Below are 24,985 nucleotides of genomic sequence, written 5' to 3' on the forward strand. Positions count from 1 at the left end.
TGCAGCGGCCCTTTTTCGAAGCAATCTTAAAATGGTGCTTGCTTCTAGCTGGAAGCAAAGCAAATATCGAATCAACAATGGGGTGACAGCAAGCTGTCAAGTCGGCAGTTGAGAAGGAAGGAGAGCTTGATAGCAAGCAAGCAAGGGACGACAAGCTATTAAAGAGAAGTTGTTCGAGAACAAGCGTTCGCGGCTTCGAAGAGTGAGGTTTAGGTTGGGCTGAGAATGTTTCCTTTTGCTGTTGGGTGCTGGTTTCAGGTTGAGAGGGGGAAGTAGCAGGTTCCTGTTTGACGATAATATGGATATGATGATACCGGCCAGACAGACAAACAACCCGACCGATTGGTTGATTAACTGACCGACGTTTAAGAAGAAGAGAGAGACAAAAGAATTGAAGATAAAGGAGAAGAAGAGAGGTTGATGATGTGTAGATGGGATAGGAAGATGTCGGTGTGGGAAGAATTAGTGGGCAGGTGTTTGTCAACTGCGATAGCAGCTAATCCTCAGCATGCGCCAGTGGTTGGTTCGCTCAGACTGGCTGCCCCCTTATATGCAGGCAGCGATATCTAATGAAATGAACCAGAACTCTCCTCCCACACTACTGCCACTCAGTTATACTCGAGTATACTCGTCGATAGGTCAGGTCTGTTGACGATAAAGACCCAGCATGCAAAAAGGATTCAGTTGGATCCAGGACTCGGAACAAATAGATATAACCTCCAGTCAAAGGGGGGGATTCGAATTCGAAAATGTCGGATGCATCCGTCGAGGACCCTTCTCTAAATAAAATAAAAATAAAAATAAAAATAAAAATAAATTATACTAATCGATACGGCGTCTCTTGACACTTTCTAATACCAGTAGAAAGATATAAAACAGCCTTCTCCGGTCGCCGTGGCTGAAAGGCCTAAGTTATGTCGAAATTGTCAAATCCGATGTCATTAAAAAGGTCGGTAAAGGTTCCGGTCTCAGGTGGCTTGGAAATCCGTCCAGGAATTGGGTCCCTATGATATTAATAGGTAGTGAACCCTTCCCTCTTGTCGATAAATTTATAAAATAAAGTAAATCCTAAGCACTATATTGTATTATTTTAATATCAGCCAGGCAATCGATTACCCAGGTTTATCGTCAACGTCCAAGGAAAGTTGTGGATTGTTCGAGTTCCGAAAAGCTCCTTTTTTCGAACAAGATGTATCGATAACGTAACAAGAACTAAACCAAAGAAAAAGAGTTATTGAACTCTCTGATGACGAAATGCCCACTCTTTTTCACACTAAAAGGAAAATAAAATAAAAAAATAGAGAGAGAGTATAAATGTCTCTCAACTTCAACGGGTTCGCATTTGAGGCAAATTTCTCCCAAGTTCAGTTAACGATTCTTTCAAAAGGCAGGTCGCAAGTTTTAAGGGATATTTCTGACTCTTCACAACAGGAACTTCGAAGAGAAAGAGGGAGAGGGTCCAAAGTCAGTGCACTGCGCATGCAGCAACAGAGCAGACTCGCTTGCGCTCGGATCCGAGTCTAGTCTGCAGCGGAAAAAGAGGAACATGCAGGAACCAAGCGTGCTAGCAGGAACAAACACCAGGCTAAGACCTCCCGTGCTTTACTTACAAACAGAAGAAGTTCCAACTCCAACAGGTGAATCAATCAATCTAGCAAAGAGTCGGTACGTATATAAAAGTTGTTCAGTAATCGAATCAGGACGAAACAGAATGTCGACAAGCGAAGTTGTAAATCGAAACGATGGAAGAAAGAAATAAAATAAAATCGTCCCAGGATACAGAACAATGTCAGTACAAGAAAGGAGGGCAAATTCCAGGGAATATACCGGTACTACGAACAGGAAGTTCTCGTTTTAACGGTATTTCCAAAATAGCAGCGATTGTCTACCAACGGCTTGTTCCAATATCCAGAACGTCCTGCCGCAGCAGGCTGTGGCAAGGGTTTTCTTTCCCTTTCCCGCTACTTTGCATCAAAAACAGAGGATTAAACTTCCACACATGATGCGGGGGTAAAGGAACCCTGCTTCCGATGCTTCCTTTAAATATTATAGGAGTAAAGAAAGCAGTCCTGCAGGGTTTAGTTAAGCAGGCGGTGTCGTGTCAATTGTCTTGAAGATTTCGTTCTGTGTGAAAGTTCAGATTGCGATGGATTTGATAAACCCCCATTCATCTGACCAACTTCCTCGTAAGCACATATGGCCATCCGAACTTCTGACCATCCAGGACACCTTTCGCACCAAATACTACAGCGTAAAAGTGGAACAGACTCTTAAACCGTCCAATCGATTGATTGGCCTTGCATTGCATCGATCACTTTACTTGTAGCTTGGTTTTTCGTCCAGATGTGAACGATTGCCGAAATAAGATCTCCTGACTAAATACTTCCCAGTTTTGAGGAAATGGTATTATATCCCCACGATTCGATTTGTATTAAGACCTCTTGAAACAAATACACCCCATTAACTGGCGCCATATACTCTAGTAACGGCCTTTACATCTCTGTGATCGACGATAATCGTCTCATTTTCACATGTACTGACATACAGGGTGCATGGACTTCAAGACCTCATGCTTCCATGATAGCATCTAGAAAAACACCCCCATGGTCCCAACAAAAACCCGAAACGACTCGTGGTCAAATATAATATAAAACCCCCCAAAAAAAAACCCCTTCGATCAGAAGCTTAAAGATGTAAAGTTTCGTCAACATTTCGAACCGCGACCTCCCATTTCCCTTCCTCAGCCTCGATATCCCAGGCGCGCCTCTTCCCCTCCAAAAATTCAAAATTCAAAACCCCTGTGCCGCTTCTCCCTGCAAGCCGCAATGCAGGCAGCCTAACCAGCAAAATAAACCCATGCCCCAGATCTCTGAATTCTGCCGTTTGTCTGTCCCTTAAAATTTTACTTCCCAAAATCCCTGAACCCAGCCCTAGTTAGCCTGACCGGCTACAAATCTGGACCGGTATCAATGGAAATACCGTGCTTGTGCATACACCGGTCAGACTACGGAATTATTTTTCGAAAAAATTCAAGGAATGGGGTTGAAATTTTTGGTGGGGCCGAAGTGGCTATACATGACAATTGCGATTAGCTTAGCACGGTTTAATTGCGGCGCGTAGAAAATGTGTAAGCCATCAAGTTTGTTTCCTCATCATTTTACTTTGCTTGTATTCTTTTTGGCTGTGTAACGACGGGAAGGAAGACGCAATGCAAGTCCATGTGGACCGGTTCAACTTGATAGCTGCTTGACCCCCGTGGCTTCACGGCTTCCGCCGTCTATATACTACCATCGTACGGAATACCTGCAGATGCGTCTTAATACACAAAAAAAGAGTTTACAGGCCGTTGCTTCAAACTCCATCTATTGATCCTCTCTCTTAAGATCATCATGAAAGTTAACCCCTTCCATCCCGAAGTAGAAATTCCCCCTTTCGCCTCAAAAAACACGAATAAATCCTAACCAACGAAATCACCGCCCACCCACCCTCGTCGTTTCCCCACTCCAACCCCAATCGTCCAACCGTTCAAATTGAAGGAACGACGATCTTTTCCATGGACTCAAAACATTTTGCTCTTTTTTCTTTAGGCCTTTATCATCCAATTATACGGTGTCATTGGGTGAAATGTTATGGTGGATGTTAACGTTAGGGTATACCGGCCGCTCTTTCTCTGCCGTTACCTCTCGAGGTATCCACTTATGGTGAAGTGGGCTTGCCCTGCCGTCGCACCTAACGGGTCTGCCGACATCTTCCCTCTCGGATGCCATGCCGTTGACAGTCGACAATGGTGGCGTATTTTTGTGGCTTTCTTTTCCCATCCCGGTAGCCGTATATGGGAGCCACAAAGGAGGCTGCTACAGGTATGGAGTAAACCGGATGCATAATCCATAAAATGAAGATAGAAATGATAGCTACTACCAACCAAAGCACAAAATAAACAAATCGCCGATATGCATATGCAAGCCCCCCTTCTCAACATCCACCCTCTCGGCTTTAACAAAGGAAAAAAAATATATCACCAATTAACCCGCCGCCAAAAACGATAATGCTCCACCCAGATGCTAACCCGAACCCAATATTTATGCAATAAAAACGAAGCCTAACAGCTTAATGCAACAGAATAGGTAATGATGACAAAATAATTACCGAATAATCCTCATCTCCGCCCTCCGTCTAGGTGCAAACTTATCCTTATGCTCTTCCCACAGCCTCTCCAATTCCTCGCAATACAGATCCTGTAGTTCATCGATGTAATCGTCTCTCGGATCTGGAGATTGGATGGTTTTGATTGGCCTCCCCTAGATATAATGGTTAGCATGCTTGTTCCCTGCAAGTTACAGGATCTTGCCGTCGCCAAAGATACGAGTATTATACGATCTAGTAAATGGGACGGAATAGAGAAAAACTTACGACGACGGTATTAACCGGGACTCTATACGGCACCAGCCCGACATCATAATTAAAGATACCTCTGGCATGGAAAAGTGGGATCGTGAATCCGAACACCTTCTTCACCAAGATTTGGAATTTATGCACCCAACTCGTCTTTTCTGGAATAAGTTGATCGAACAAGTCTGCCCTCACGGAAATACCAAAAAAATCAGCATTCAACCGGAACATAGAAGGGGACTTGAAGATTTATCTACTTACCATTCTCGCCAAAACTTAACACGGGCACCAAATGAGCCCCAGTTCTAACCGCCACCCTCAAGAACCCCTTCCTCATCTTCAACGTCATAGTCCCGGGCTTCGCGAACAACGACTCCTGTGCGCCCCCGATAACAATCGTAATCCCTTGTCCCTTCTTCATCGCCGGTTTCTCCCCATCCAATGTTATCCTCCCATTCGGTTGTGTACCATCCGTAGTCGTTGTAGTCGAAGTAGCAAGAGGCGTAGCGCTCCCGCTCACAAACCCCTTTCGCTTTCTAAACACCTTCGGCGCACGATCCCAAATCGTAAGATGAACATCAGCTTCGCTGACTTCACCGGGCACACCGCCGAGTAAACCTTCACAACTCTTTCGACTAACACTTCCTAATCCCATACCGATTAAATATTCACGGTAGAATGGGAGTCGGAAGTTACTTTCTAGCGTTAGTAGAGTATTACTGATTCCTGGGAATAATTCGTCCCATCCTGTAGTTTTTGTAACGAAGCTGCCCCAAGCGCCATGGCTGATGATTCCATGAGGGTGGAAGCCGAAGATGTAGTTTTCCTCTGGTGATAATTCGACGGAACGATGTAGGCGCATAGGGAAGTATGTACAGAAGTAGGACCAGAACCTTTTGTTGCGAATAATAGGTGATAGGAAATTCGACGGCGGTTTGTCGGAGGGAGGAGGTGTTAAAGTCAAGTAGATTAGGTACGGAACCAGTCTATAGGCGTAATGCGTTCATTAGCACATACGGTGGTTATACGGCAATACCGCGACAACGTTGAACATACAAAGGCCAAGTCAACGGATTCGCCGCCGTAAACCAAAACATAGCCAGGGCAATCAATCCAGCCAGTTGAAATATAACCACAACGAGCGTCTCCAAACGTCGACGGATCGGTATCGCCAGTGGTGCCCACCGAATAGCTTTCCGCCGTGGCGACGACCCCGTAACTAGTTCCGACGGAACACCATCTTTCTCCACAATGCTGTATGTTCTCTGTACGGGTTTTATACCGTTTACACGGGGTTTTGTGTCGTTGGCCGTAGGCATGGTTTTAATAGCGTCGGGTTTGGGAGACTCGATGACGTCGGCCATTGTGTGCGATTATGATGGTAAATCCCCTTTCTTACAACAAACAATGTCAAGGTATCCCCTTTATATAGAAGCGATGAAATGTCGCCCTTTGATGCCTTTCACATGTTAGTTTTTAGGGTATGGAACTAAAACCGGCGATATGACAGCATACCGAGCAGAAATTTTTTCCTGAAGCTGCTGGTTAGCCGGGCGTAGTGGCGAGGGATGGTAGGGGAATGTTCGGTCCGGCCGAGTGTGGTGGTTTTGGTTCCTGGGACCTGGATGCTTTTAGCTTCCGTATTTTGATCTTGTGCCGAGACTAGCAGAGATGGCCGTCGCGGTCAACGCAGAACGATGGCGGGCACATGCGCATGCTCATTTGACAGTATTACAATGTCACAAAAGGCTACCGCTTATTTACTTTCATAAGTACAGTGATACGCCTAAGTACCTAGGGATCCAAAGCAATCAGGTACTCGGTATCTGTATCTTAGATGAGTCTCGACACTGTTGTGCGCTAAGTCCGACCGCTACCAGATTAACGCCGACTGGCCAGATCTGATTAGTCATGCGCTTCGTGTTGCAAAGTGAATCATCTGCGCAACACCAACACCAGGATCCGAACCAAATGCAAAACCGTGAAAAAAGGCTTCCTTTCCTTTATTTTCCCTCTTTCCCCACCGCAGTCGTTCCTTGAGCCTTGACATTAGGCAATATGTCGCTGAACCTCACCGCCTCATATCGTATCAAGAAGAACCTACCAGGCGCTACATCAAAGCGCAAGAATCCCCTGAACCAACTTCATCGCAAGTCCACTTCAAGTCCCCGAAAGTCATCGAGTACATCCTCAACTCCACCAGTGTCTTCCATATCTAGCGGAAATGATAATGATTATAATGGTGATTCGCTTTCTCTCTACTCTCCCAGCTGGCCTGCTACAACTCGGTCAGATCCTCTTCCAACCACAGTCCTTGAAGGCATGAAGTATATCCTATCCCATCAATTCACACCGTTGCCACCGACCCTCACCGGTCTAGGCTTATCCCGGGATCTCCTCGCCGAGATCTTAAATTATCGGAAATCATTCCCTCTTGTTGTGCCTTTACCACATCTACACTCTGTTCTTCTTTCACCTACGGAGACCGAGCGAGAAATCACTTCTTTAGTTGCAGATGGAACACTACGTCGAGTTACGGTCAAGACGGGGAACGTGACCACCCTAGACGGTGTTATTTCAACAGATGAATTTTTAAAGTCCGTTGCCTCGAGTTCAGCGCTAGATGCTGAGATGAAAAATGCATTTTTATCGTTATTTGTGAATGATCCCTCGTTGACAACTATTACATCTGATCCAACTGCTTCTAATACCCTCCCTAAAGAAACAATCATGGCGTTACTATCTGCAGGGTTTTTAACTATAAACTCTATTGGTGTCTTTACATCTCCTGCAGTTAATATTACCACCCTCACGTCTACATCTGCAATGACATATATTACTCCACTGCCGGAAAAAGACCATTCCCATATCTCCACATTATCATCATTATCCTCTATATCCTCCAGCAACAGAAGTGCATCCAAGTCTTCTTCTTCCTCCAAATCCTCAAGGTCAAAAGATACTCATATAGAATACACCATAACCCCTCCATCCCTCGGCCTCCTCACAAACCTCTACTCTGCAACCAAATCTCACCTGTTAGACATCCTTCGTCATTGTCCACCCCGCCAAGCAACGATTGAGTTTGTGAGGGAGAAGTGGGATGGTGGGGTTTCGAAGAACAAGGGGAGTGTTAGGAAGAAGAAGGGTGGAGAGGTTAAATTTGAAGGGAGGACGAGGAAGTGGAGGGAACATAAGGGGGTGACTGTTGAATGGGTACTTGGTGGGTTGTTGGGTGGTGGGGTGGTTGAAGGGTTTGGGAAAGGGTGGGAGAGGGGGGTGAAGGTCGTTAAGGGGAATTAAGTGGTATTTAGGAAGCGGATGGGACTTGAGACTAATAGATTCAAATATATATCGATTGCATTGCACATGTTTATACCTAGGTTTGTTTTTTAAGACCCAGAACGATACCCAACAGCTTTAATTGATTTTCAATTAATGTTGCGATGTTCCTGAGAAGGATATTGGTGTCAAAAGCCTCTAGTATAAAGAGACGGCATGTTTAGGACGGTTCTTTCATTAAAACGTATACGTATATTATCATGTCATAGAAAATAACAGTAATCCTTGTCTAATAGTTAGACCCTATTAAAGATACCCAGAAATATACCCATATCAACCAGATCGGACCTCTTCTCCAAAATATTCCCAGAATACTAAACAGCCTAACGCTTAAATCATAGTGACATAGCTAAGTAGCCAAACGAATGCACCCGATACCCCTTTAGCTATTGACCATCAACATTTATCTCTGCTCCGCCACCGGCGCCGTCGGCATCTCCGCCAAATTCACCTGCTGACTCACCGCCGGCATCTCAACCGCGCTCAACGGACTAACCGTATAATTCCTATCTACCTCATACCCTCCAAACTGCGGGTTTGCATATCCAGCTCCCGGTGGTGGTGGAGTTAGAAACTCAGCACCTGGCGCCGCGCGGGGGTCCCTAGGGTCGTTGGTGACATATGTTGGAGCGCTGGAGAAAGTACTCTCGGGTCTTATGGGTTGTCCGGTAACAGGTGCGGTTGTTGCAGCAACTGGTGGGTAGGCTGGTTGGACGTAGGCGTAAGTTTCGGTTTTTTGCTCTTGGCCGACTGGAGGGGGCCCCATTGATGCGACTGGGGCGAGCGGGGAAGGGGAGCTGCTGAAGAGGGCTATGGCGTAGAAGACCGTGAAGACGCAGAAGATGACCCTGCGATTATTTCCCCGTTAGTAAACAAATCCAAGCACGCATAGAATACCAAGGGTTCCTTAAATCAACCTACCAAATAATAGCACCAACCGTAGCAGCACCAGCCATAACCGACGCTACAGTCTTATACTTCGGAAGATTCCTGATAATTTCGTATATCTGACTAATAGACTGCCTTTTCTCCAACAGCCTGATGGCACCCAAATCTCTTTTCCTGAACCCATAGTCACTTGGATCAAAACCGTAGGAATTTGTGTACGAGCTATATTGCTCAAATAACTTGATTGCTTTGAAAGATTCCCTTGTGTTCGAGGCGAGGTATGCGAAGGCCGTGAGCCACCAGATGCAGGATAACACGGAGAGGATGAAGATTATCCATCTATAATGGATTTGTGACATGTTCCAGAAGGCCAAGACTAAGAAGGTGCCGACGAGTAGAGTCCATGATCCCTTTAGTTCAAATCAAAATGTTAGAACCACCACAAAAATCAAAGTATCGAAGAAAAATCCCCCCAAAAAAAAAAAAAAACATACAGCGAAAAGACTAAACCCCAAACTCTGAGTTCCATTTCCCGCGAAATTAACAACATATCCAACCATAGCAATCACGCCGGCTGTGAAAACCAATATCAGGATAGGTAAAAACTTCAACCATGGGCGATATGGGGGCTTGACGGTTGACAGAAAGGCGTTATCGGGGTTGGAACTCATAGTTGTCGTGTTGACATTGTTGTATCCCGGTTGGGTAGGAGGCGCGCCAGCTATGGGGCCTTGCGAATAGTCCGCCATGTCGGATGTTTTGGATAGAAGCGACCGCTAAATCCTGGCTGGGCCGGCTGTAAGTTATTAAGATTTGATATCCAATGCTGCTGATATGGATAAATTATTGTGATATCGAATTCTCTTGAATGCTTCGTATTTATCCCTAGATTTCACGTCTCTGAAATGTTGAAGCCTTGTAGCTCAGCTCCCAAGCAAAGAATTAAAAAAAAAGGCTCACAAAGAAAGAGGAAGAGAAAAAACTAAAACGTCCGAAGAGCTGGGGGCTGGGCAGAGCTGAAGTTTTAAAGGCCCAGCCTGCTCATAAACCTGAGCCTCATTTTTTTTTCCCTTTCGCTTCCCCAGCCGTTTCCAAGAGACGGCCCAGACCTGTGGTTTTGGGCGAACAACAGGAAATCTCCAATCGAAGCGAATGGTTCTTGTTTCTAATTTTACAAGGTCCGTCACTTTTTTCTCGGGAGCCGTGTCGAGGTAATTAATTATCGGTCGGTCACACCATTGGCACTTGTTCTGTATATACACTACACCCATACATGGAGCTACGTGTGTGCCTGGTTTCTGCGCTGGAACCTTTTGTTTCGCTTTCCCGCTAGCAAGTGCTTTTGGTGATACATATGATCCCTCTTAGAGTCGTTATCCTTGCTCCAAATGCATCATGATCTTGCTAGTATATGTATAGTACGCGGGATTTGGAATTTTAGGGGGGACGAACAGTGCGTTAGTTGGGTCTAGGGGCTTGGTAGTGAAATCTGGGTTTATCAAGTCGCAGGTTGAGTTACCATAACGTTGGTTAAGAGAGGGGCTACGTGATTATCTTAGTCTCGTGCCTGGTGGTAGGCGCCGAGAGGATCTCAGAATATGAAAACCCACAGCCTTTCAGGGCAGAGTGTGGAATTCACTTCGTGGAAGCTAGTTTAAGATATCGAACTGTCTAAGGATCCCTCGCGAATTAAAATCCTTAGGAAGGGAGGGTAGTGGTGCTCAAATGACGAGTACCCTTCTGTCTTGCACCGGTGGGCATAGAATGTATTTGAGCCTTTCGATCCCTCGAGCTTGTCCTTGACGAAATTTAATACTTAAAAAAATTCAAAGGTCTTTAACCTCTAGCACGCTCCGTTCGCCAGTTTTCTCAAGGTTAACCGTTTTTCGAGAATTTTGAAGTGGGGTTGTATCGTGTTCGTTCTACGGTTGCGTGGTCTTCGCGTTTAGGGTTCGGGTGTCGGCATGTGAGGCTGACAGGACACCGTGATGAACCAAGATCCGGTACATGTGGTGACACCCACCGATCTTAGCTTCAGAAGTTCAGTACCTGTAGCTAGGTATATGTGGGTTTCTAGTATTCTGTATATATTCGTTTAATTTTCTCAGGTTGTGTGTGGAGATGTATCCGTTAAGCTCTATGATGATCTAGAAGATCGAATGAGAGCGGAGTACAAGATAAGATCGTATTACAAGGATACTAAATTCAAAGGTTGGGTAGAAAAAAAGCCAACAATCCAACAGCTACAAGGGTATCATAACAAAAAAAAGGATTTCGCTATAGCATGTACGTACCCGATAGGCTATCAAAACCGATAAAGGCCTCCTTTTTCAAACGCTAAATAAACCCGACAAAATCCAGACTTCTGTGTACGTATCTAATCCATAACTGAGACACCGAGGATCAAAACTACCTCAAGCATGGCTTAAACTATATCGTCAATTATAATCCGCGTCTTCGTGGAGCTCTCGGCCTCACTTTCTTCAGATGTAGTCTTGCTCGGTTGGTTTTCTAATGTTAAATCTGAAGAATTTCCGTCGTCTTGGTCTACCTCATGTTCGTGTCCATATTTGCCGTTTTTGATGTCGCGTTCGATGTCCCGCTCGATCTCGTCGTCATTTAGCGTCGTCAAGTACGATTTTGACCGTATAGGCGGCGCCGCCATAGCTTGCATCGGGCTGCCAACTGTGGATCCACCTTTAACTCGCCAACTAGGCACTCTTGAGCTGGTTGTGCCGTTAAGGTCTTGCGTGGGGGCGAAACGGGAGAGTAGGAATGGGGATAGAACTATAGACCTAGTTAGACAATTGTTGATTAATAATGTCAATGTGTGATTTATTTGGCTTACCAGGAAGAGAAGCACCAAGGACATAAAAGAATATTTCAACATCATTGGTAATTGCAAAGGCTGTCTGTGTATATGCGAGGTCGTAATATGCGAGAGACGTCCTAGTGTTCCATACAGAATAGATGCTGACAGCACTGTTACACAAGATATGTATCAGCTTACTGCTCCTCTCACGGGGCGGAGATCCTCTGATCCCTCCGATGTAACTTACCAAACGGCTGTTCCCAGTAAGTTCCCAGAAAACACTATCAACAATATCCTTTTCTCTGCCGCTTGGATCCTCGTCCCATGGATAATGGCCCATGGAATGGCAAGAATACACAGATCAATCGATATGCTGACCCCGATCCATGTAAACCGCGGTATATCGATGTTGAAACAATGCTCTTGCCTTACCGTATAATCGAAGTTGCTAAGTAAGGGCGTACATTGGAGCAGGTGGCAAAGTGAAATGCTAAGCCCAAGTCCAAACGTTATGACCATAAGGACATATATCAGGCGGCGTAATGTGAGGAAGTGGAACGGGACTGCACCATTTCATATTCGTTAACTTGGGCTTCTCTAGCGGATAGCTCGTAAGGCTCGTTGTAAGATGCGAGGCGAAGGTAGCCTCGATCCCAAAGCAAGAAGCAAGGACGCCAAAATAACATGCAGGAATGAAGAACTAGGAAACCCCACATACCAATCTGCAAAAGATAGCAACACACACTGATCTTTATCAACGTCGAAACAATATTGTACCCTATCCAACCCCACGAAAAGTACCAGAACGGAACTACCCATTCGTCGGGAATGTTTTGATCGTGTAGACCTGAGCCGTATCTGTTGGTGCCAATTTGACATACGAAATGCGGAAATATCAGGAAAACCTGTAGTCAAAGGAGGTTCAATGGACAATCATTAGCAATTATAATTCCGAAACTGGTGGCATTTGGTGTTGACGAGAGAGTGTGCGTTCTTGGGAGGGATGTGGTTGGACGACATACACCTGCCGCAACCATCCACTTGTCGTCTGCTCTGAAGCGTTTGAGGCGAATGGCTCTAAGGTATACTCGGGCTATTATGGCCAGTACTATATAAATTTGTTAGACTAATTTGTTTAGAACTTTGTTTGAATCGAAGCTGGAATCTCCAAATCTAGACCGTGGTCGAGACAACTTTGCGTTTGAAGCCTTGAGGGACAAACTTACGGGAGAGTGTATTAACAATAATTACAATTGCGAGCTCCATCCGTTGATGCCAATATGGCACCGGGAGATTTGGATCATACTGTTTCAGAGGATCCTCTTCCCCAGTAGTTTGCGAAGCTGCTGCCTCCATATCTGTTATTTTGTCTTGTCGAACTCGATCAAGGTTGGTTGTGTTGATGGGACCTTCATATGTTGGGTTTGGGGTCTATGAACGGCTCTTCGCCCAGCATAGACGGGGGTATGATGTATATTGTTGGATAAAAGACAGGATAAATTCGGGCCCAAGTCGTCGAAGTTGTAAATAGCCTTGAATTCTACTGCATCTAACGTTTATGCCCAACTACCAGGAGTTGAGTCAAGGTTTTATTGGATATGAAAAAGAAGGTGAATCAAATCAAATCAGATGAAGCTAAAAAGAAGGAAGGGAGTTTATGATATCCAATTCCTCCCATCCGCTAAAGCAAAAAACCATGTCTTTTTTTTGCCTTCAAGCTCTTTCTTGTACTAGTCCCATTCGCTTTCCCAACGGCTGGCTCCTTGTCTGCTGTCAATAGAGAGCCAAACGTTGGCGTGGGGTTTATCGATCGAGCGACGGCTCTTCAAACGCGGGGCCTCGTGGTCTCGAATCGAGACAGGGTGGGAACTATTTTGAAGACTTCGGATATATAGAAGGGATGTCTAGCGAAAAATGTGTTTTAGAGATAGGTAGGCAGAAGTCAGCGGGATCACTGCATGCATGCATACGATTGTACGATGGTGGGCTCTTCTTCCTTTTTTTTTTTTTTTTTTTCCTCAATAGACTTTTTTTTTATAAGATCCTCAGAAAGCACATGGGATTTTGATGCTAGCGGAGAGTTTAAAGGAAACACAAAGGGAACTCATCCAGGGTTAATTGGAACCGTAATGGGCGCATTTCAATTCGAGCTCAGGATAAGAAGTCTCGTTCTAGTTTTTCCATTTATACCTATGTCTCGCCTCAAGCTACCCTGATTGAAGCTCGAGCGGTATCTTCTTCAAATCATCTGACGTGTAAAGGAGGCACATTTGATATTGTTTCTAATGGTGCGGTTAAATTCGTGATCATCGTCAGCTTGGAGGTAGCTCTGCCTTGTTTCGCTAAATACAACGTCTTTCGCAACTTCTTAATTCGTGCTGGTTCACATCGGCGGGCCAGATAGAACCCTCAGAATCCGAGACATCAAGCCCCGCCCCGCCGCTGTGGAATAAACGAGAGAAATGGCTTCTGATTCATGCATCTAACATTCGCGTGGGGATGTCAATGGCGGGATCTGCAAGGTCGAAGGGGTGATGTCGGAACCGCTCAAGCCGTGTAGACTTCCTCATTGGCTCGGTAGGTTCTATACATGCACGGTCACGGTGCAGACGGATTCCCTGCCCTTGTGCATGACATCTTGCTACTGCGAACTGCTGCTCATGACCATTGGTGACACTAGCGTTAAATCAATTCGATAATATCATAGCATGATATCGGTTTTTGCCATGATTGTATACTACAGTTGTTTACCGTTCTCTGTATTTCGTGATATCTTAAGCCGAAGTGACAAAACTGCCAGAAATAGCTATATTCACAAGTTTCAAGAAGCCCGATAGCACCAAGCTGCAGCCGAAGGATATAAACTTTGGCCCCAGTTATGTATGATATAGGAGGAGAACCTCGAGCTGACTATTGTGTACCGAGATTATCTAAAGGATGGGGCGGTAACGCATCTACATTCCCCTCTTTGTCCATCGAAACGAATATCGATCCCATCCAGTCTCATTTTTCAATTTGACACCAAAATTTTAGTTTGAAAACTCTACCAAGGTACCGCATCACTCGGAAAAAGGGCTTTCTCTGTCTCTCGTTTACGTCTGGCAGGATGGAAATACTGCACCTTCCCAAGAGGGTAGGCTCCACGCACAAACCAAGGGCTGCCTAGGGTATCGTTGACTGGAGACCTAATAAAACGACAGTGAGTTTCTGATAGAAAAAGAGTGCTTATCAGATACCATAATCTTCAATTCTGATATGGCGGGTAGGTCGATCTGCGATATTCCTTTACTCCAGCGTGCGGATTCCGGGTTATAACATCGGCATGCATGTGTAAGTTCTAGATGTGAAGTTGGAGAGTCGGGTTTTGTTCTTTCTCATTAAAATTTTGAAACTCGAAGGCTTTTCTTTCCCCAGTCAACACATTTGTGGAGTTTTCGGGACAATATATGCTTGAGACTTGAGGCACCAGCGCACCGAACGCCACATTGTTTAAAATACTTAGGCATCAATTTAGGGGCCGAGTTCGCGGTAGTTGCTACCGGATCGGAAAGCAATAGTGTATGGAATTGGGATGTTTGTGTTAAATATAAAATGCAATTTCAAGCTGACGGTATACTCCGTGTGTATCTATACCTATGTCTTCGAGCACAGACAGTATCATATTCGTAGAATACTGAACAGGGCATGTGCACTCCGACCGTCTACTAGGCTATTAATCGGGGAGGCCAAACTATATATATAGCACTAAATATAGCTTTATATCCTATTTAATTAGATGGTTTAAAAGCTATGGTCTTGTTTGGGTGCTTTACGTCAGTGCCGCAATTACAGAAGCATACCTCGAAACAAAAAACAAACTCAAATATCTCCTCTTGATATTTGGGTTTGCCTTGAGGGACTAGTGAAAATTTCGTGTAAGATACCTCGGTCTTGAAAGAGGTATCAAATTATCTCAAATATCACGATTACTTGATTACGATAATGCGTAAGACATTATCTTTTAATTTCATTCTTAACTACTCCCTTGTCATAAATAGAATTGCTAGTAATATATTGATAAGTAGTATCGCTTTCTCTAACGCTTAAAGTACACCCAGTTTGTCAATAGAATTCTGGGGTTTCTTTGCAAATTTGACCTCTTAGGATTCTTTGGTCTCAGAACTTCTTAGCCTTAGAACTCTTTGGTCTTAGAGCTCTTCGGTCTTAACACTCTTTTGACTCAGAGTTGGGTCTCGTAAGTTTCGAAATTTCTTATACTTTTCAAACTTTTCCGCGTTTCGCTCAAGATTCTAACCCCCGTGAGGTAGCCAACTATCTAGTGTAATCGTGCCAAACGTCAGAAGACGGATGGAACGGATCATAGCGGCGCATCTCCGAGTTCCACTCTTCAGAAGTCCAAAACTTTCCTTGAGGCATTGTGTCGACAGGCTCTCGAATCACTGTACGTACTAGATCTTGTCTGTGATCGTACCAGAACATCAGACGTTCGTGCATATATTGGATTGTACGAACGTTGAGGTAACCAACACCCTCCCAATCACTGATGGCGGTATATCTATATGTTTGTGGTTAGTACCGGAAGTCATTGGGGGGTTCAAGAAGTTATATACTTACACCCAATAGCGGCATCCGGATCCACATTTCGACATTGTGTAGCATTCGCGATTATTTCGACGCAAGACTCTGATCAGATCTTTTACTCGAGGTTGACAAAGGGTATGAAGATCCCATGCTTTGATCATAGATGGTGTGATAGTATGCGCTTGATAGGCAGAGATATCCAAAATTCCAGGCCATCCGTACTCTGCATCTCGGAATGGGATGTAGGGCCATTCGGTTAAGCTCTTTTCTCTCATGTTGCACTTGACAATATAGCCTTCCTCTGTGTGAAAATAAATGCACCAGTGGTTGACATGCCTATCATTGACAATGGAAGCAGTTTTGTGGACGACAACACGGACATCTACGACGCGTGAATTTTCTGGCACTGCGATTCTCATGCTTTGTGGTATTCCAACCATTTTGGGAGCTGGATAAAATTGCCTAACAGGTCAGGACTTTAAGTATCTTGATTAGCAGATTCGTGGAGTAGTTGTTAACTTTGGTAATACTAAGAGCTGGAGAGCGAGAATAAGGAAAGCTGAAAACCCGTAGAATATCGCTGTACCTTCGATGAGATGCTGTTAGCTGAGATGGGAAAGAAACGAAAGTATATGCTGTGAATAGTTGTGATTATTTAAGCTAAGCGTAAATGAATATGCAGACGCATATACGGGTATTCGTAACAAAATATTGGGTGGCCTAGGTGGAACAAGCTTTCTAGTTTGTATCAATCTCGTTGATTTATTGCTTCATCTAGGACAGCTTACCAACTATGCAAAGACAAAAACACGCTCTACATTTTGACTAAGTTTGCACTCTCGCTACAAATTAAAGCTCACAAAATAGATACTAAAGTCCCCTCCTAGATGTTGGCGAAATCAGACAAACGAATTAAATGTAATGGAACTTTCTCTTCTAGCTTGGTTGATCGAGCCTCCTAGCTATAGACTCTAAATACTAAGTATTAAAGATCTATTAGGCAATGGTATTATCCTCTCTTATTAAAAACGCCATACTATTCTATAATCGGGGTGGTCGTGTACACGTGTATCTCGAGACAGCAGGCTGCATCATGTATGACAAGAACTCGTAATTCAACACATTTTGATGTTGGAAGTCTAAGCCTGCAGCCAGCTTGATCAATTGACCAATCAGAGTCTCGATGATGCGGCTAAGGACCAATCAGAAGAGGAGAAAATCCAAAAATAGTATAGCGTCCGGATACAATCCGAGCTGCGTTCCAGCCACGCATCTGTGTGGATCAATCGAATTGGCCAATATTTGCTGGGCTAAGGCAAGATAAAGAGCTCAATTAAGATTGTTAACAAGCATGTAGACGTATAATACGGATCAATACTGCGTATGCATAGCAAGTTCATCGGGAGCTAACCTCCGACATCCTAAGCTAGAAATGTTATCGATGTATCATGCAGAGTTGAGTTCTCCCCTGGTGGAAGCCGCGGACGAGAACTTCGGTGTCTTTCCATCGAAGATCGTAAAACTAGCTGGGGCCCCAGGAACTGAGCAGTGGAATATTGTGGCTGGGTATTATTTGAAGTATAAGTGCATATCATGATCACGGCTCGGGCGCTCATGATGTTGGATGTCATTTGGCGAGCGAATGCTTCCAAGATATGACCCGCATTTGCAGTGCCCATCTAGCCCAGCCAACCGGATAATTATTATAATATAAGATATCAGTGGCCGGAAACAGAATTGCGGGTAATGAACGGGTTAAGCCTAGTTGCTTAATCTCACAGTGAAGGCGCGGGTTGTTTGCGACGTGGGGTGACCCCCTCATGCTACCCCGCCTGCTGGAAGGTGGCCGATGGATATGCAGGTTATGACATGTCGGCACTGGTTTCCTAATCCACCTCACGTCAGAATCCTAACGATTGAGGACATATGAAAAAAGCGAAATGGGTTTCGCTGGCAAGGGAATGCTATATATTATAAGCCACAGCATAGCAGCAAGCAAGCAAACACCCTGTGCACTGTGCCAGGACCCAGAATATCTTTCCGGATCAACCGGCGCTTAACAATACTGTCGTTGAAACGAGGGAGGTTTTGTGGAACGCAAGCTTGTCCAAAATATCCCAAAAACAACACACTTGCGCGCCTGCCACACCACCTCGTTTTCCTAAGCGAGCAGCCTCAAGTCTTAGCTATTCCAAGATTGTGGAACCTGGTGCTTGTCAATGTTGATTCTGGGATGCAAAAAAAATCCCCGATGCCTTGGTGTTAAACTTAATACACCTATGACTATACTTCGTAAAAATGGCTTGGAAATATTTGTAATGGACCTATAGCTAGTACTGATATACCCGTCTCTCCCTGTAAGTGCTTTCGATAATCTGACCACACAGGCATTCAGTGCCACACCGCAGCATCTCTCAAAGCGCTTGATAAGATCTATGATCCACATTGAGGGCTATAACAGATATATGCATAAGTCAAATGTTCGGTTAATAACTCCCGGTATGGGGAAGACCCAAGATCTTCGCTAGAAGTGGATCTTTGGATCCAAGGCGCAGCGTACAGCCTTACCTCGATTCGGGATAATACTTGAATGCCTAGACCACCCTAAAGTATATCCTAGCACAATATAAGGCTATCTGCCAATAGGTAGGCTTAGGAGTGCCTTGGGATGTTTGGTGATCATAAACCGCGCCCGTGGCAATGCAATGCCATCAATCACAACTGACACCGGCTAACCGGGGTTTTTGACATGCTTCTGATCTCGATCAAAAAAAGTCTTACTTGATCGGCCAAGAAGACACTGGCGCTTGGTTGTATCCATAACTGACAGGTAATTCTGAATACTTTGGAAGTTGTTTGTTTACTCAAGGTACTAACTAGTAGATTGCTGACACGTCTTAGCTGTTGTATTATATTATAAAGTTGTTACAAACTATCAATAGATCAATTTGCTAGTATAATCTATCGGAGTTCCGACTCATTGCAAAGTAAAAGGCCCCTTTAGTGGTATCTCATGGGAGGTATTTGTTACATAGATCGATTAATCAAGACAGCCTAGGTGTTCAAAGTAAAGGAGCAATGAATTGGAACGAAGTTATTGAACAGTGTTAAAGTAATTGGCAAAAAAATAGCTCCAGGCTCTCGAAGACGAAATGAAAGAAATGAAAGAAAAGGGCAATGAAATCAAGAACGAAACTAAAGTAGAAGAAACAAAAAGTCTATAGAAACATTTGAGCAATGATCAGAAAAGCAAAAAGAAGAAGAAAAAAGAAAAGAACCCAACAACCTCGTGGAAACAGCATGAGCCTCTTGAGAAACATTATGCAAAGACGAACAAGCGCCAAGGCAAGAACAAAAACTCCAGCCCAACCGTAGATGCAGCAGATAACTTTAAGCGAGCTCGAGAATGGAGATTGAAGCTGCGAGCAGAAATGGAAAGAAACAAAGAAACCCCGTACGCCGGCAGACATAGCCCAGAAGGATACGTAGCTAGCTTAAGTTGCTACTGAAGGCCTCCCAATGGTACCCCTGCGATAAATTGCAATGCAACCTTTGGAGTCCAGCCCCAGATTCTTAGACAGCTTCGCAGAAGGCTAAGAGAGCTTAGTTTTGAATCTCTCGCAAAAGAGTTTCAAACTCCTCTGTAAACTCCCTGGAGGCTTTCTCGTGAATTACCTGGCGGCAACCCAACAACTGTTGGAGGTACGCCTGTCCCACGTGTGGAATTCTCCTCATAACGCTGATGGCGAAGTTCGGGCGGTCTGGAGAGTGGTGTCCAATTAATCGAGTGAACAGGTTCCTTTCCATTCCTGTGCCGCTAACCATTTCAACGCGTGGTCGATAGTCTAGCTCCAGGGCGTCCAAATCCATGTCAATGACGCTCTCGAGCATTTTTAATAGAAGCCTAAATGCTCTACAATAATTTTCGTATGACATTTCGCTACGCTCGACAATGGCCATTTCGATATCATAGGCGAATTTCTGAAGTCTACCGGCAATCCAGGGAACATTTGGAGTTCCAAGGTTATCGGGGTGTGTATCGTCATCTCGATAGCTGAGTCGTGGGCACCCAGTCTTGGTGTAGTTGATCCATCTTTGGAAGGCGTAGTCGATTTGCTGGTCGAGAAGTCTGAAATATGACTTTGTGCATGGATCTACTGGGGCTTCTTGCCGTAAGTCAGCGAAAAATTCGGGTTTTGAGATAGCCAATCGATATACCGCACCTGCAAGGGAGGGAGAAGTAGAGAGATATTCGTCTGAATAGTGACTTGTTGTATAGTCCGTGGATTGATCCATGTGACGAAGCATATCTCTGGTTTGATCTGGAACGGACCACTCTTCAGGACCGGAGAAAGTCCAATTATGAGATTGGGCGATAAGAGCAAGTCCTCTAGACTTTAATTGATAATAAGGGGCTGTGTGGGAGCGAAGACAATGGCCGTCGATGCGGAGGGGCATTGTCCCCTTAATATCTTCGAGTTCTTCGTCTTTGTAACTAAGGACATTGTCGAGAATATAGAATATATGGCGGCACGCCCTTTGTGCTTCAATGTAGTCTCTACAAGTGCATGTGGGGTATTCGTATTTGCTCCCCTCAGGGCCAATAGAGACCTTTGCTTCGAATGGGCCTAAAACATACCCATCTTGTGGAGGATACGTATTGAGGTTGAAAGTGAAATGTCTCCCTTCCTTGCAGTTAACGGAATAATTCGAGTGTATGCCCTCTTCTGCCCAGGCCCATTGTTGCCTAGTCATTCGATTGGAGCTATTGTATACTCCAGCTTGCCCTTCAATATATTTGATTGGGCTGTCTCGATCTCGGCGACTACGCCCAGTGTAAAATGAAGAGGACTCCATTGGATTTGGAAATGTTTAATAAATTTAACTAAAGCTTCGTAGAGAGTTGAATGTCGAAATTAGGATGTTTTGGAAGGATGGTTTGAAGAAAAAGATGGAGGAATGAGTGGCTCGAAGAAGATAGATATAGTGGAGATGTGGATACTGTGAACCCTTTGCTGAAGATAGTGTGATACTGATGAAGACGTATGAATGGGCGGGAGACATTGCATACGATTATATAGAAGAATGACATTGTTACTTCAAGTATGACTACTAGGGTCGAAGCCATTGGAGCGTGCCCCGTACAGCCCGATTATACTATGCCACTATTTCGTAAAATTTCAAATCCAATTCCTTGATCAAGAAGATAAAAGGTTATCTAAGCCAATAAAATTACAGGATCTAAGGGTTTCAGCACCATCCGTCACCTAGCAACAATGCCAATTGTTGGAGAGACCGAACGGCGTCCCTGGGTTTTGCAGCAGTTTGTGGCGATGATGTGAATGAAATGAGCTATTAAGGCAGACAAATTTCTTGCATTTTCAAAAACTATGTTCTAGGGGCAGCTCGGGGACACCATCTAAGGGCCACGGGAAGCTGCCACCTCAGGATGAAGGATTGCTAACAATTGCGAGTGTCCCAAAGAGGAGAATAAACTTTCCCTCCCAGATGTCAAGTGGGGAGTATATTGCTGGGGGTAGGGTACACATGTCGAGCCATACTTCATAAGACTAGAGGCTTTGGGAATTCACAATCGACCGGTCCAGGAATCTCGTGTCGTGCCACATTGGCATGGACTGACCGGGATTCGATATCGTGGCCGGTGGGGCCTGCAAGAAGTGTGTTGTAAAGGTTGGATGTTGAATAGCTGGATAGGTACTAGTTGAACATTAGAATTCGGTGTCCAATTGCTGCGGTGATTCCGCAGTTCTCAATCAGCCTGGGGAGCCTTTAGATTCCTTACAGCTCGTAGCTTGACACATCAGCTTTTTCTTTTTTATTCGTTTCATGAACCCTTGATACTTTTCGGTTCATCTTGCTGTTGCAAGAAGCTTGTTCTTGACTTTGGAAATTCAAAGTCTATTTTCCCCTTTAGGTAGTTTTCGTATCGTTCGGAGTCAAACCTTGCAGATAACGCATGAATTTAAGCATTTTAGCGTGCGGCGGTGATACCAACAAAAGCTGGGATACCTCTGACAATTAGCGCCAAACTTGCTATGCCATGAAGGGTTTTGGTAGAAAACGTGACTTTACGCCCCTCAACGAGGGGATTTGGTTTGGCTCCTTGCGTGGGAATATTTTTAAGATCTCGCTAACTTGATAGTGTTCCTTGTTTCCACATGCATGCACGATATTGCAGCAAATGCTGCGGACGGGCTTGGGTGTAGCTGGTTAGAGGGAAATCTGCCTGAATAACATGCGATAGACATCGCATAACTGGTTTAGGCGCACTTCTATGGGTGAAATATACGATACCGAAACGCCCGTAGCTTTTCGGCCCAGTCTTTTACTCCTACGAACGTGTCGTTTCTTTGATAATACCAACAATATACTGCCCCAGACTTTGCATGGGAGGCATAATTGATCATGAGGGGAGGGCTCGGGAAATTCCATCTGTGTAGAGCACAAGCTAAGCTGGAAGCTTGAGATGACTTCGAAGTATTTAGGGTTAGCTCCCAGCTAGCTACACATATATCCGGTGGGTTGGAATAGGCTGCTACTAGTTAATTAAAAGAAAAAGGTTCCGGATCGAACCAGCCTAAAGATCCAGCTACTCGGAATCCTCCTTAACATTCTCGCGTTAGTGTATGCATCCTATGACAGGGTATGCTTCGGCGACGCCTGCTCTAGTGACCCTCTCTCACGCCAGATCCCTCCTTTAGCTCGAGAATATCAGCTGAGACCATTCTAGAATTGATGTCGAATCTTCGTCACGGCTTGCTAGCTTAAATACATTTCCCCATTTAGAGACTCTGAGGATCCAAATTAAGGCATTTTAAGGTGGCATATGCCCCACTAATTGTTACCCCTCTACGCGTATAAGTAGCAGTGATTCGTAACCGCGGCTCGGAGGGAGCGTAGCCAAATACCCAGAGTTGTACGGCAGCTGCGAACTAGCCTCGAGACCTAACGAAAGCATAGGACCAACATGTACGCCTGACCAAGGATATGTTTGTCGTATTCTCCAGGGATGCATGTTGCACCTATAAATCCGAGCGAGCTATGCATCGAGACGCTAGTGACCGGCATATGTTGATTACAGCCCTAAGCCTGAGCGCTAGGTACCCCGGTTGAGTGGTCCAGATCCGGGATGTTAACTTGAAGCCCCCTTCCTCCTGCATCAAAGGCAGAGCCGAATATTGGATGCCTGTTCCATATCCGCCCGAATGAAATAAATTATCAATCGAAAATTCGACTGTGGTGAGCACCACCCATCTAGGATCGGATAGGCTACTCGGCGGTCCGTCAAGAAGTTACATTGGTTAGATAGGATTCAGACCTACATCAATACGACTTAGTCGAGATACATTGGGCGGTAAATCAACGTTCTCCACCAGGCCGCCTCACAGAGGCACAATATACATTGTAGCGCGGTACCCTTTTTTTGGGCCCCATTTCGATGAAAATTCTCTAAGGCCGGCGCCATGATCATATGCCCAGAACTGAATACGAAACTTTAGAAACTTCGGAGCTGAATTCACCTGCCATGGTATCCGGCGTTCATTCGATATCATTGTTTAAATTAATCCTATGGTTCGGTGTCCGCTCCTTCACTCTATCCGCTGGTTATTACATTAAAGTATTTACGAATCAAATAGATTGAGCGCAATGACGCTAGTGCTGAAAGAATAGCGGGACGCTTATGGTTCGTTCCAATGCAAGGGAGCCTCCGCCCTTTAGCTTGCATCTTCGTTATAACCTTAGCTACAGAAGCAGCTTAATGCATGAATGACAGTAATCTCCAAAATTCCCTCAAACCATGGCAGAGCCGTTGACATTGCATTAGCTACTAGCCTCGAGCTCGTGTCGGCGCCGACACGGGAGCGGGCATGATCATATGAGCGCTAGCATCGCCAACTGCATGATGAAATGAGGTGCCGAATAGTGGAACAAAAGGCTTACCTGTCCAATCAACCACCAGCGATTTTTCTGGCTTAGTTATGTTCGAATACTGTGGAGTTGAGGCTCATTTTTATGTCATCGACTTCATGAAACAGTTGTCGTAGCATCTGCCAAATTCTAAATAGGCGAAACAGAAAGGCGCTTGTGTCGAAAACCGCGTTGTGAACGTTGGATTGGAATTTTGTGTTGATACTCCAATCTCACCTCAACACAGTTTGTCCAAAGAAAATGCCAACAGCACCAAGTAGGCTGTACCCTCGTCGATGGGAGAATATTTGAAGCCACACTTTATGCGAGACCTTGAATTTCAGATAACGTGATACGAAGTGTGGGAGGTTTCAAGTGTGACCGGTATAAGGCAGATTGAGATTTGCGTCATAAATGCCTAGGTATGTTCTCGAAATTCTAGAAGGGATAGATACGATCGATAACTGTGGATACGGCTGGGTATTTCGATATATATGCTTATATATAGTAGGTACTCATACGTACTTCTCATCTGGATCCCTTTCGCTATTGGTATTAAATTTGGACCGATCGATATCTTGGAGGAACAGCTAGCCCGATGAATATTGGGTGTGATGGAGCATTTGAGCTAGTACGTATATGTTTCTGGCCACCGCGACTAGCTCCTCCATTGTAGACATACCTACCACCTCGAGCGCGATTTAAGGATCTAGCTGACCGTAGTACGTCTACCGACCAATGAGCTTCCGGACTTCGGTGGTAGACGTCGACAAACCAACTTATTCGAAAAGCCCGAAGGTGTGTTCCGTAATCCGATTAGTGGGTCTGGGCTTATCGGACACAAAGCGATCCTATCAAGACCGGATTCGAATTCTGACAATTGACAGGTACTGCGCCCACCCACCTTTATATAAAATTTTTTCCAGAGTTCCTCTCACCAAACATCGTGACTAATTTGGTTGCTTCCAATGGCTACTTTTATGTTAGCTCTATCGCTTATTTTCGGCAATTGCGTAAGGTAGCAATAAGTGTCCATATCGATGC

At 44.8% G+C, this 24,985-nt stretch overlaps 6 protein-coding genes across 7 annotated transcripts; 1 reads left to right on the plus strand and 5 right to left on the minus strand.

Moving 5' to 3' along the window:
- Positions 1 to 4,142: 4,142 nt before the first annotated feature.
- On the minus strand, positions 4,143 to 5,753 carry DFL_002444 (uncharacterized protein; the record flags this gene model as incomplete). The annotated part of the gene is made up of 4 exons (XM_067631231.1): positions 4,143 to 4,298; positions 4,411 to 4,574; positions 4,651 to 5,375; positions 5,446 to 5,753. 4 exons carry the CDS (start codon positions 5,751 to 5,753, stop codon positions 4,143 to 4,145), a joined length of 1,353 nt encoding a protein of 450 aa, XP_067493797.1.
- Positions 5,754 to 6,447: 694 nt separating this feature from the next.
- On the plus strand, positions 6,448 to 7,692 carry DFL_002445 (uncharacterized protein; the record flags this gene model as incomplete). The annotated part of the gene is made up of 1 exon (XM_067631232.1): positions 6,448 to 7,692. The coding sequence occupies one exon, from the start codon at positions 6,448 to 6,450 to the stop codon at positions 7,690 to 7,692; it is 1,245 nt and encodes a 414-aa protein (XP_067493798.1).
- A 442-nt stretch (positions 7,693 to 8,134) lies between these two features.
- DFL_002446 (uncharacterized protein) lies at positions 8,135 to 9,368 on the minus strand (the record flags this gene model as incomplete). Its single annotated transcript, XM_067631233.1, has 3 exons — positions 8,135 to 8,579; positions 8,653 to 9,029; positions 9,114 to 9,368. 3 exons carry the CDS (start codon positions 9,366 to 9,368, stop codon positions 8,135 to 8,137), a joined length of 1,077 nt encoding a protein of 358 aa, XP_067493799.1.
- Positions 9,369 to 11,044: 1,676 nt separating this feature from the next.
- Positions 11,045 to 12,787, minus strand: DFL_002447 (uncharacterized protein; the record flags this gene model as incomplete). The annotated part of the gene is made up of 6 exons (XM_067631234.1): positions 11,045 to 11,406; positions 11,468 to 11,601; positions 11,679 to 11,994; positions 12,150 to 12,336; positions 12,454 to 12,539; positions 12,658 to 12,787. The coding sequence occupies 6 exons, from the start codon at positions 12,785 to 12,787 to the stop codon at positions 11,045 to 11,047; spliced, it is 1,215 nt and encodes a 404-aa protein (XP_067493800.1).
- A 2,831-nt stretch (positions 12,788 to 15,618) lies between these two features.
- Positions 15,619 to 16,452, minus strand: DFL_002448 (uncharacterized protein; the record flags this gene model as incomplete). Its single annotated transcript, XM_067631235.1, has 3 exons — positions 15,619 to 15,720; positions 15,881 to 15,986; positions 16,046 to 16,452. 3 exons carry the CDS (start codon positions 16,450 to 16,452, stop codon positions 15,619 to 15,621), a joined length of 615 nt encoding a protein of 204 aa, XP_067493801.1.
- A 3,163-nt stretch (positions 16,453 to 19,615) lies between these two features.
- On the minus strand, positions 19,616 to 20,767 carry DFL_002449 (uncharacterized protein; the record flags this gene model as incomplete). Of its 2 annotated transcripts, none has more annotated exons than XM_067631236.1 (2): positions 19,616 to 20,166; positions 20,236 to 20,767. In XM_067631236.1, the coding sequence occupies 2 exons, from the start codon at positions 20,765 to 20,767 to the stop codon at positions 19,616 to 19,618; spliced, it is 1,083 nt and encodes a 360-aa protein (XP_067493802.1). The 2 variants fall into 2 exon arrangements, with proteins under 2 accessions (XP_067493802.1, XP_067493803.1); XM_067631237.1 differs by having other exon boundaries at positions 19,616 to 20,175.
- Positions 20,768 to 24,985: the final 4,218 nt, after the last annotated feature.

This window comes from Arthrobotrys flagrans (assembly GCF_004000055.1).
Source record: "Arthrobotrys flagrans strain CBS H-5679 chromosome Unknown unitig_3, whole genome shotgun sequence".
Lineage (NCBI taxonomy): Eukaryota > Fungi > Ascomycota > Orbiliomycetes > Orbiliales > Orbiliaceae > Arthrobotrys > Arthrobotrys flagrans.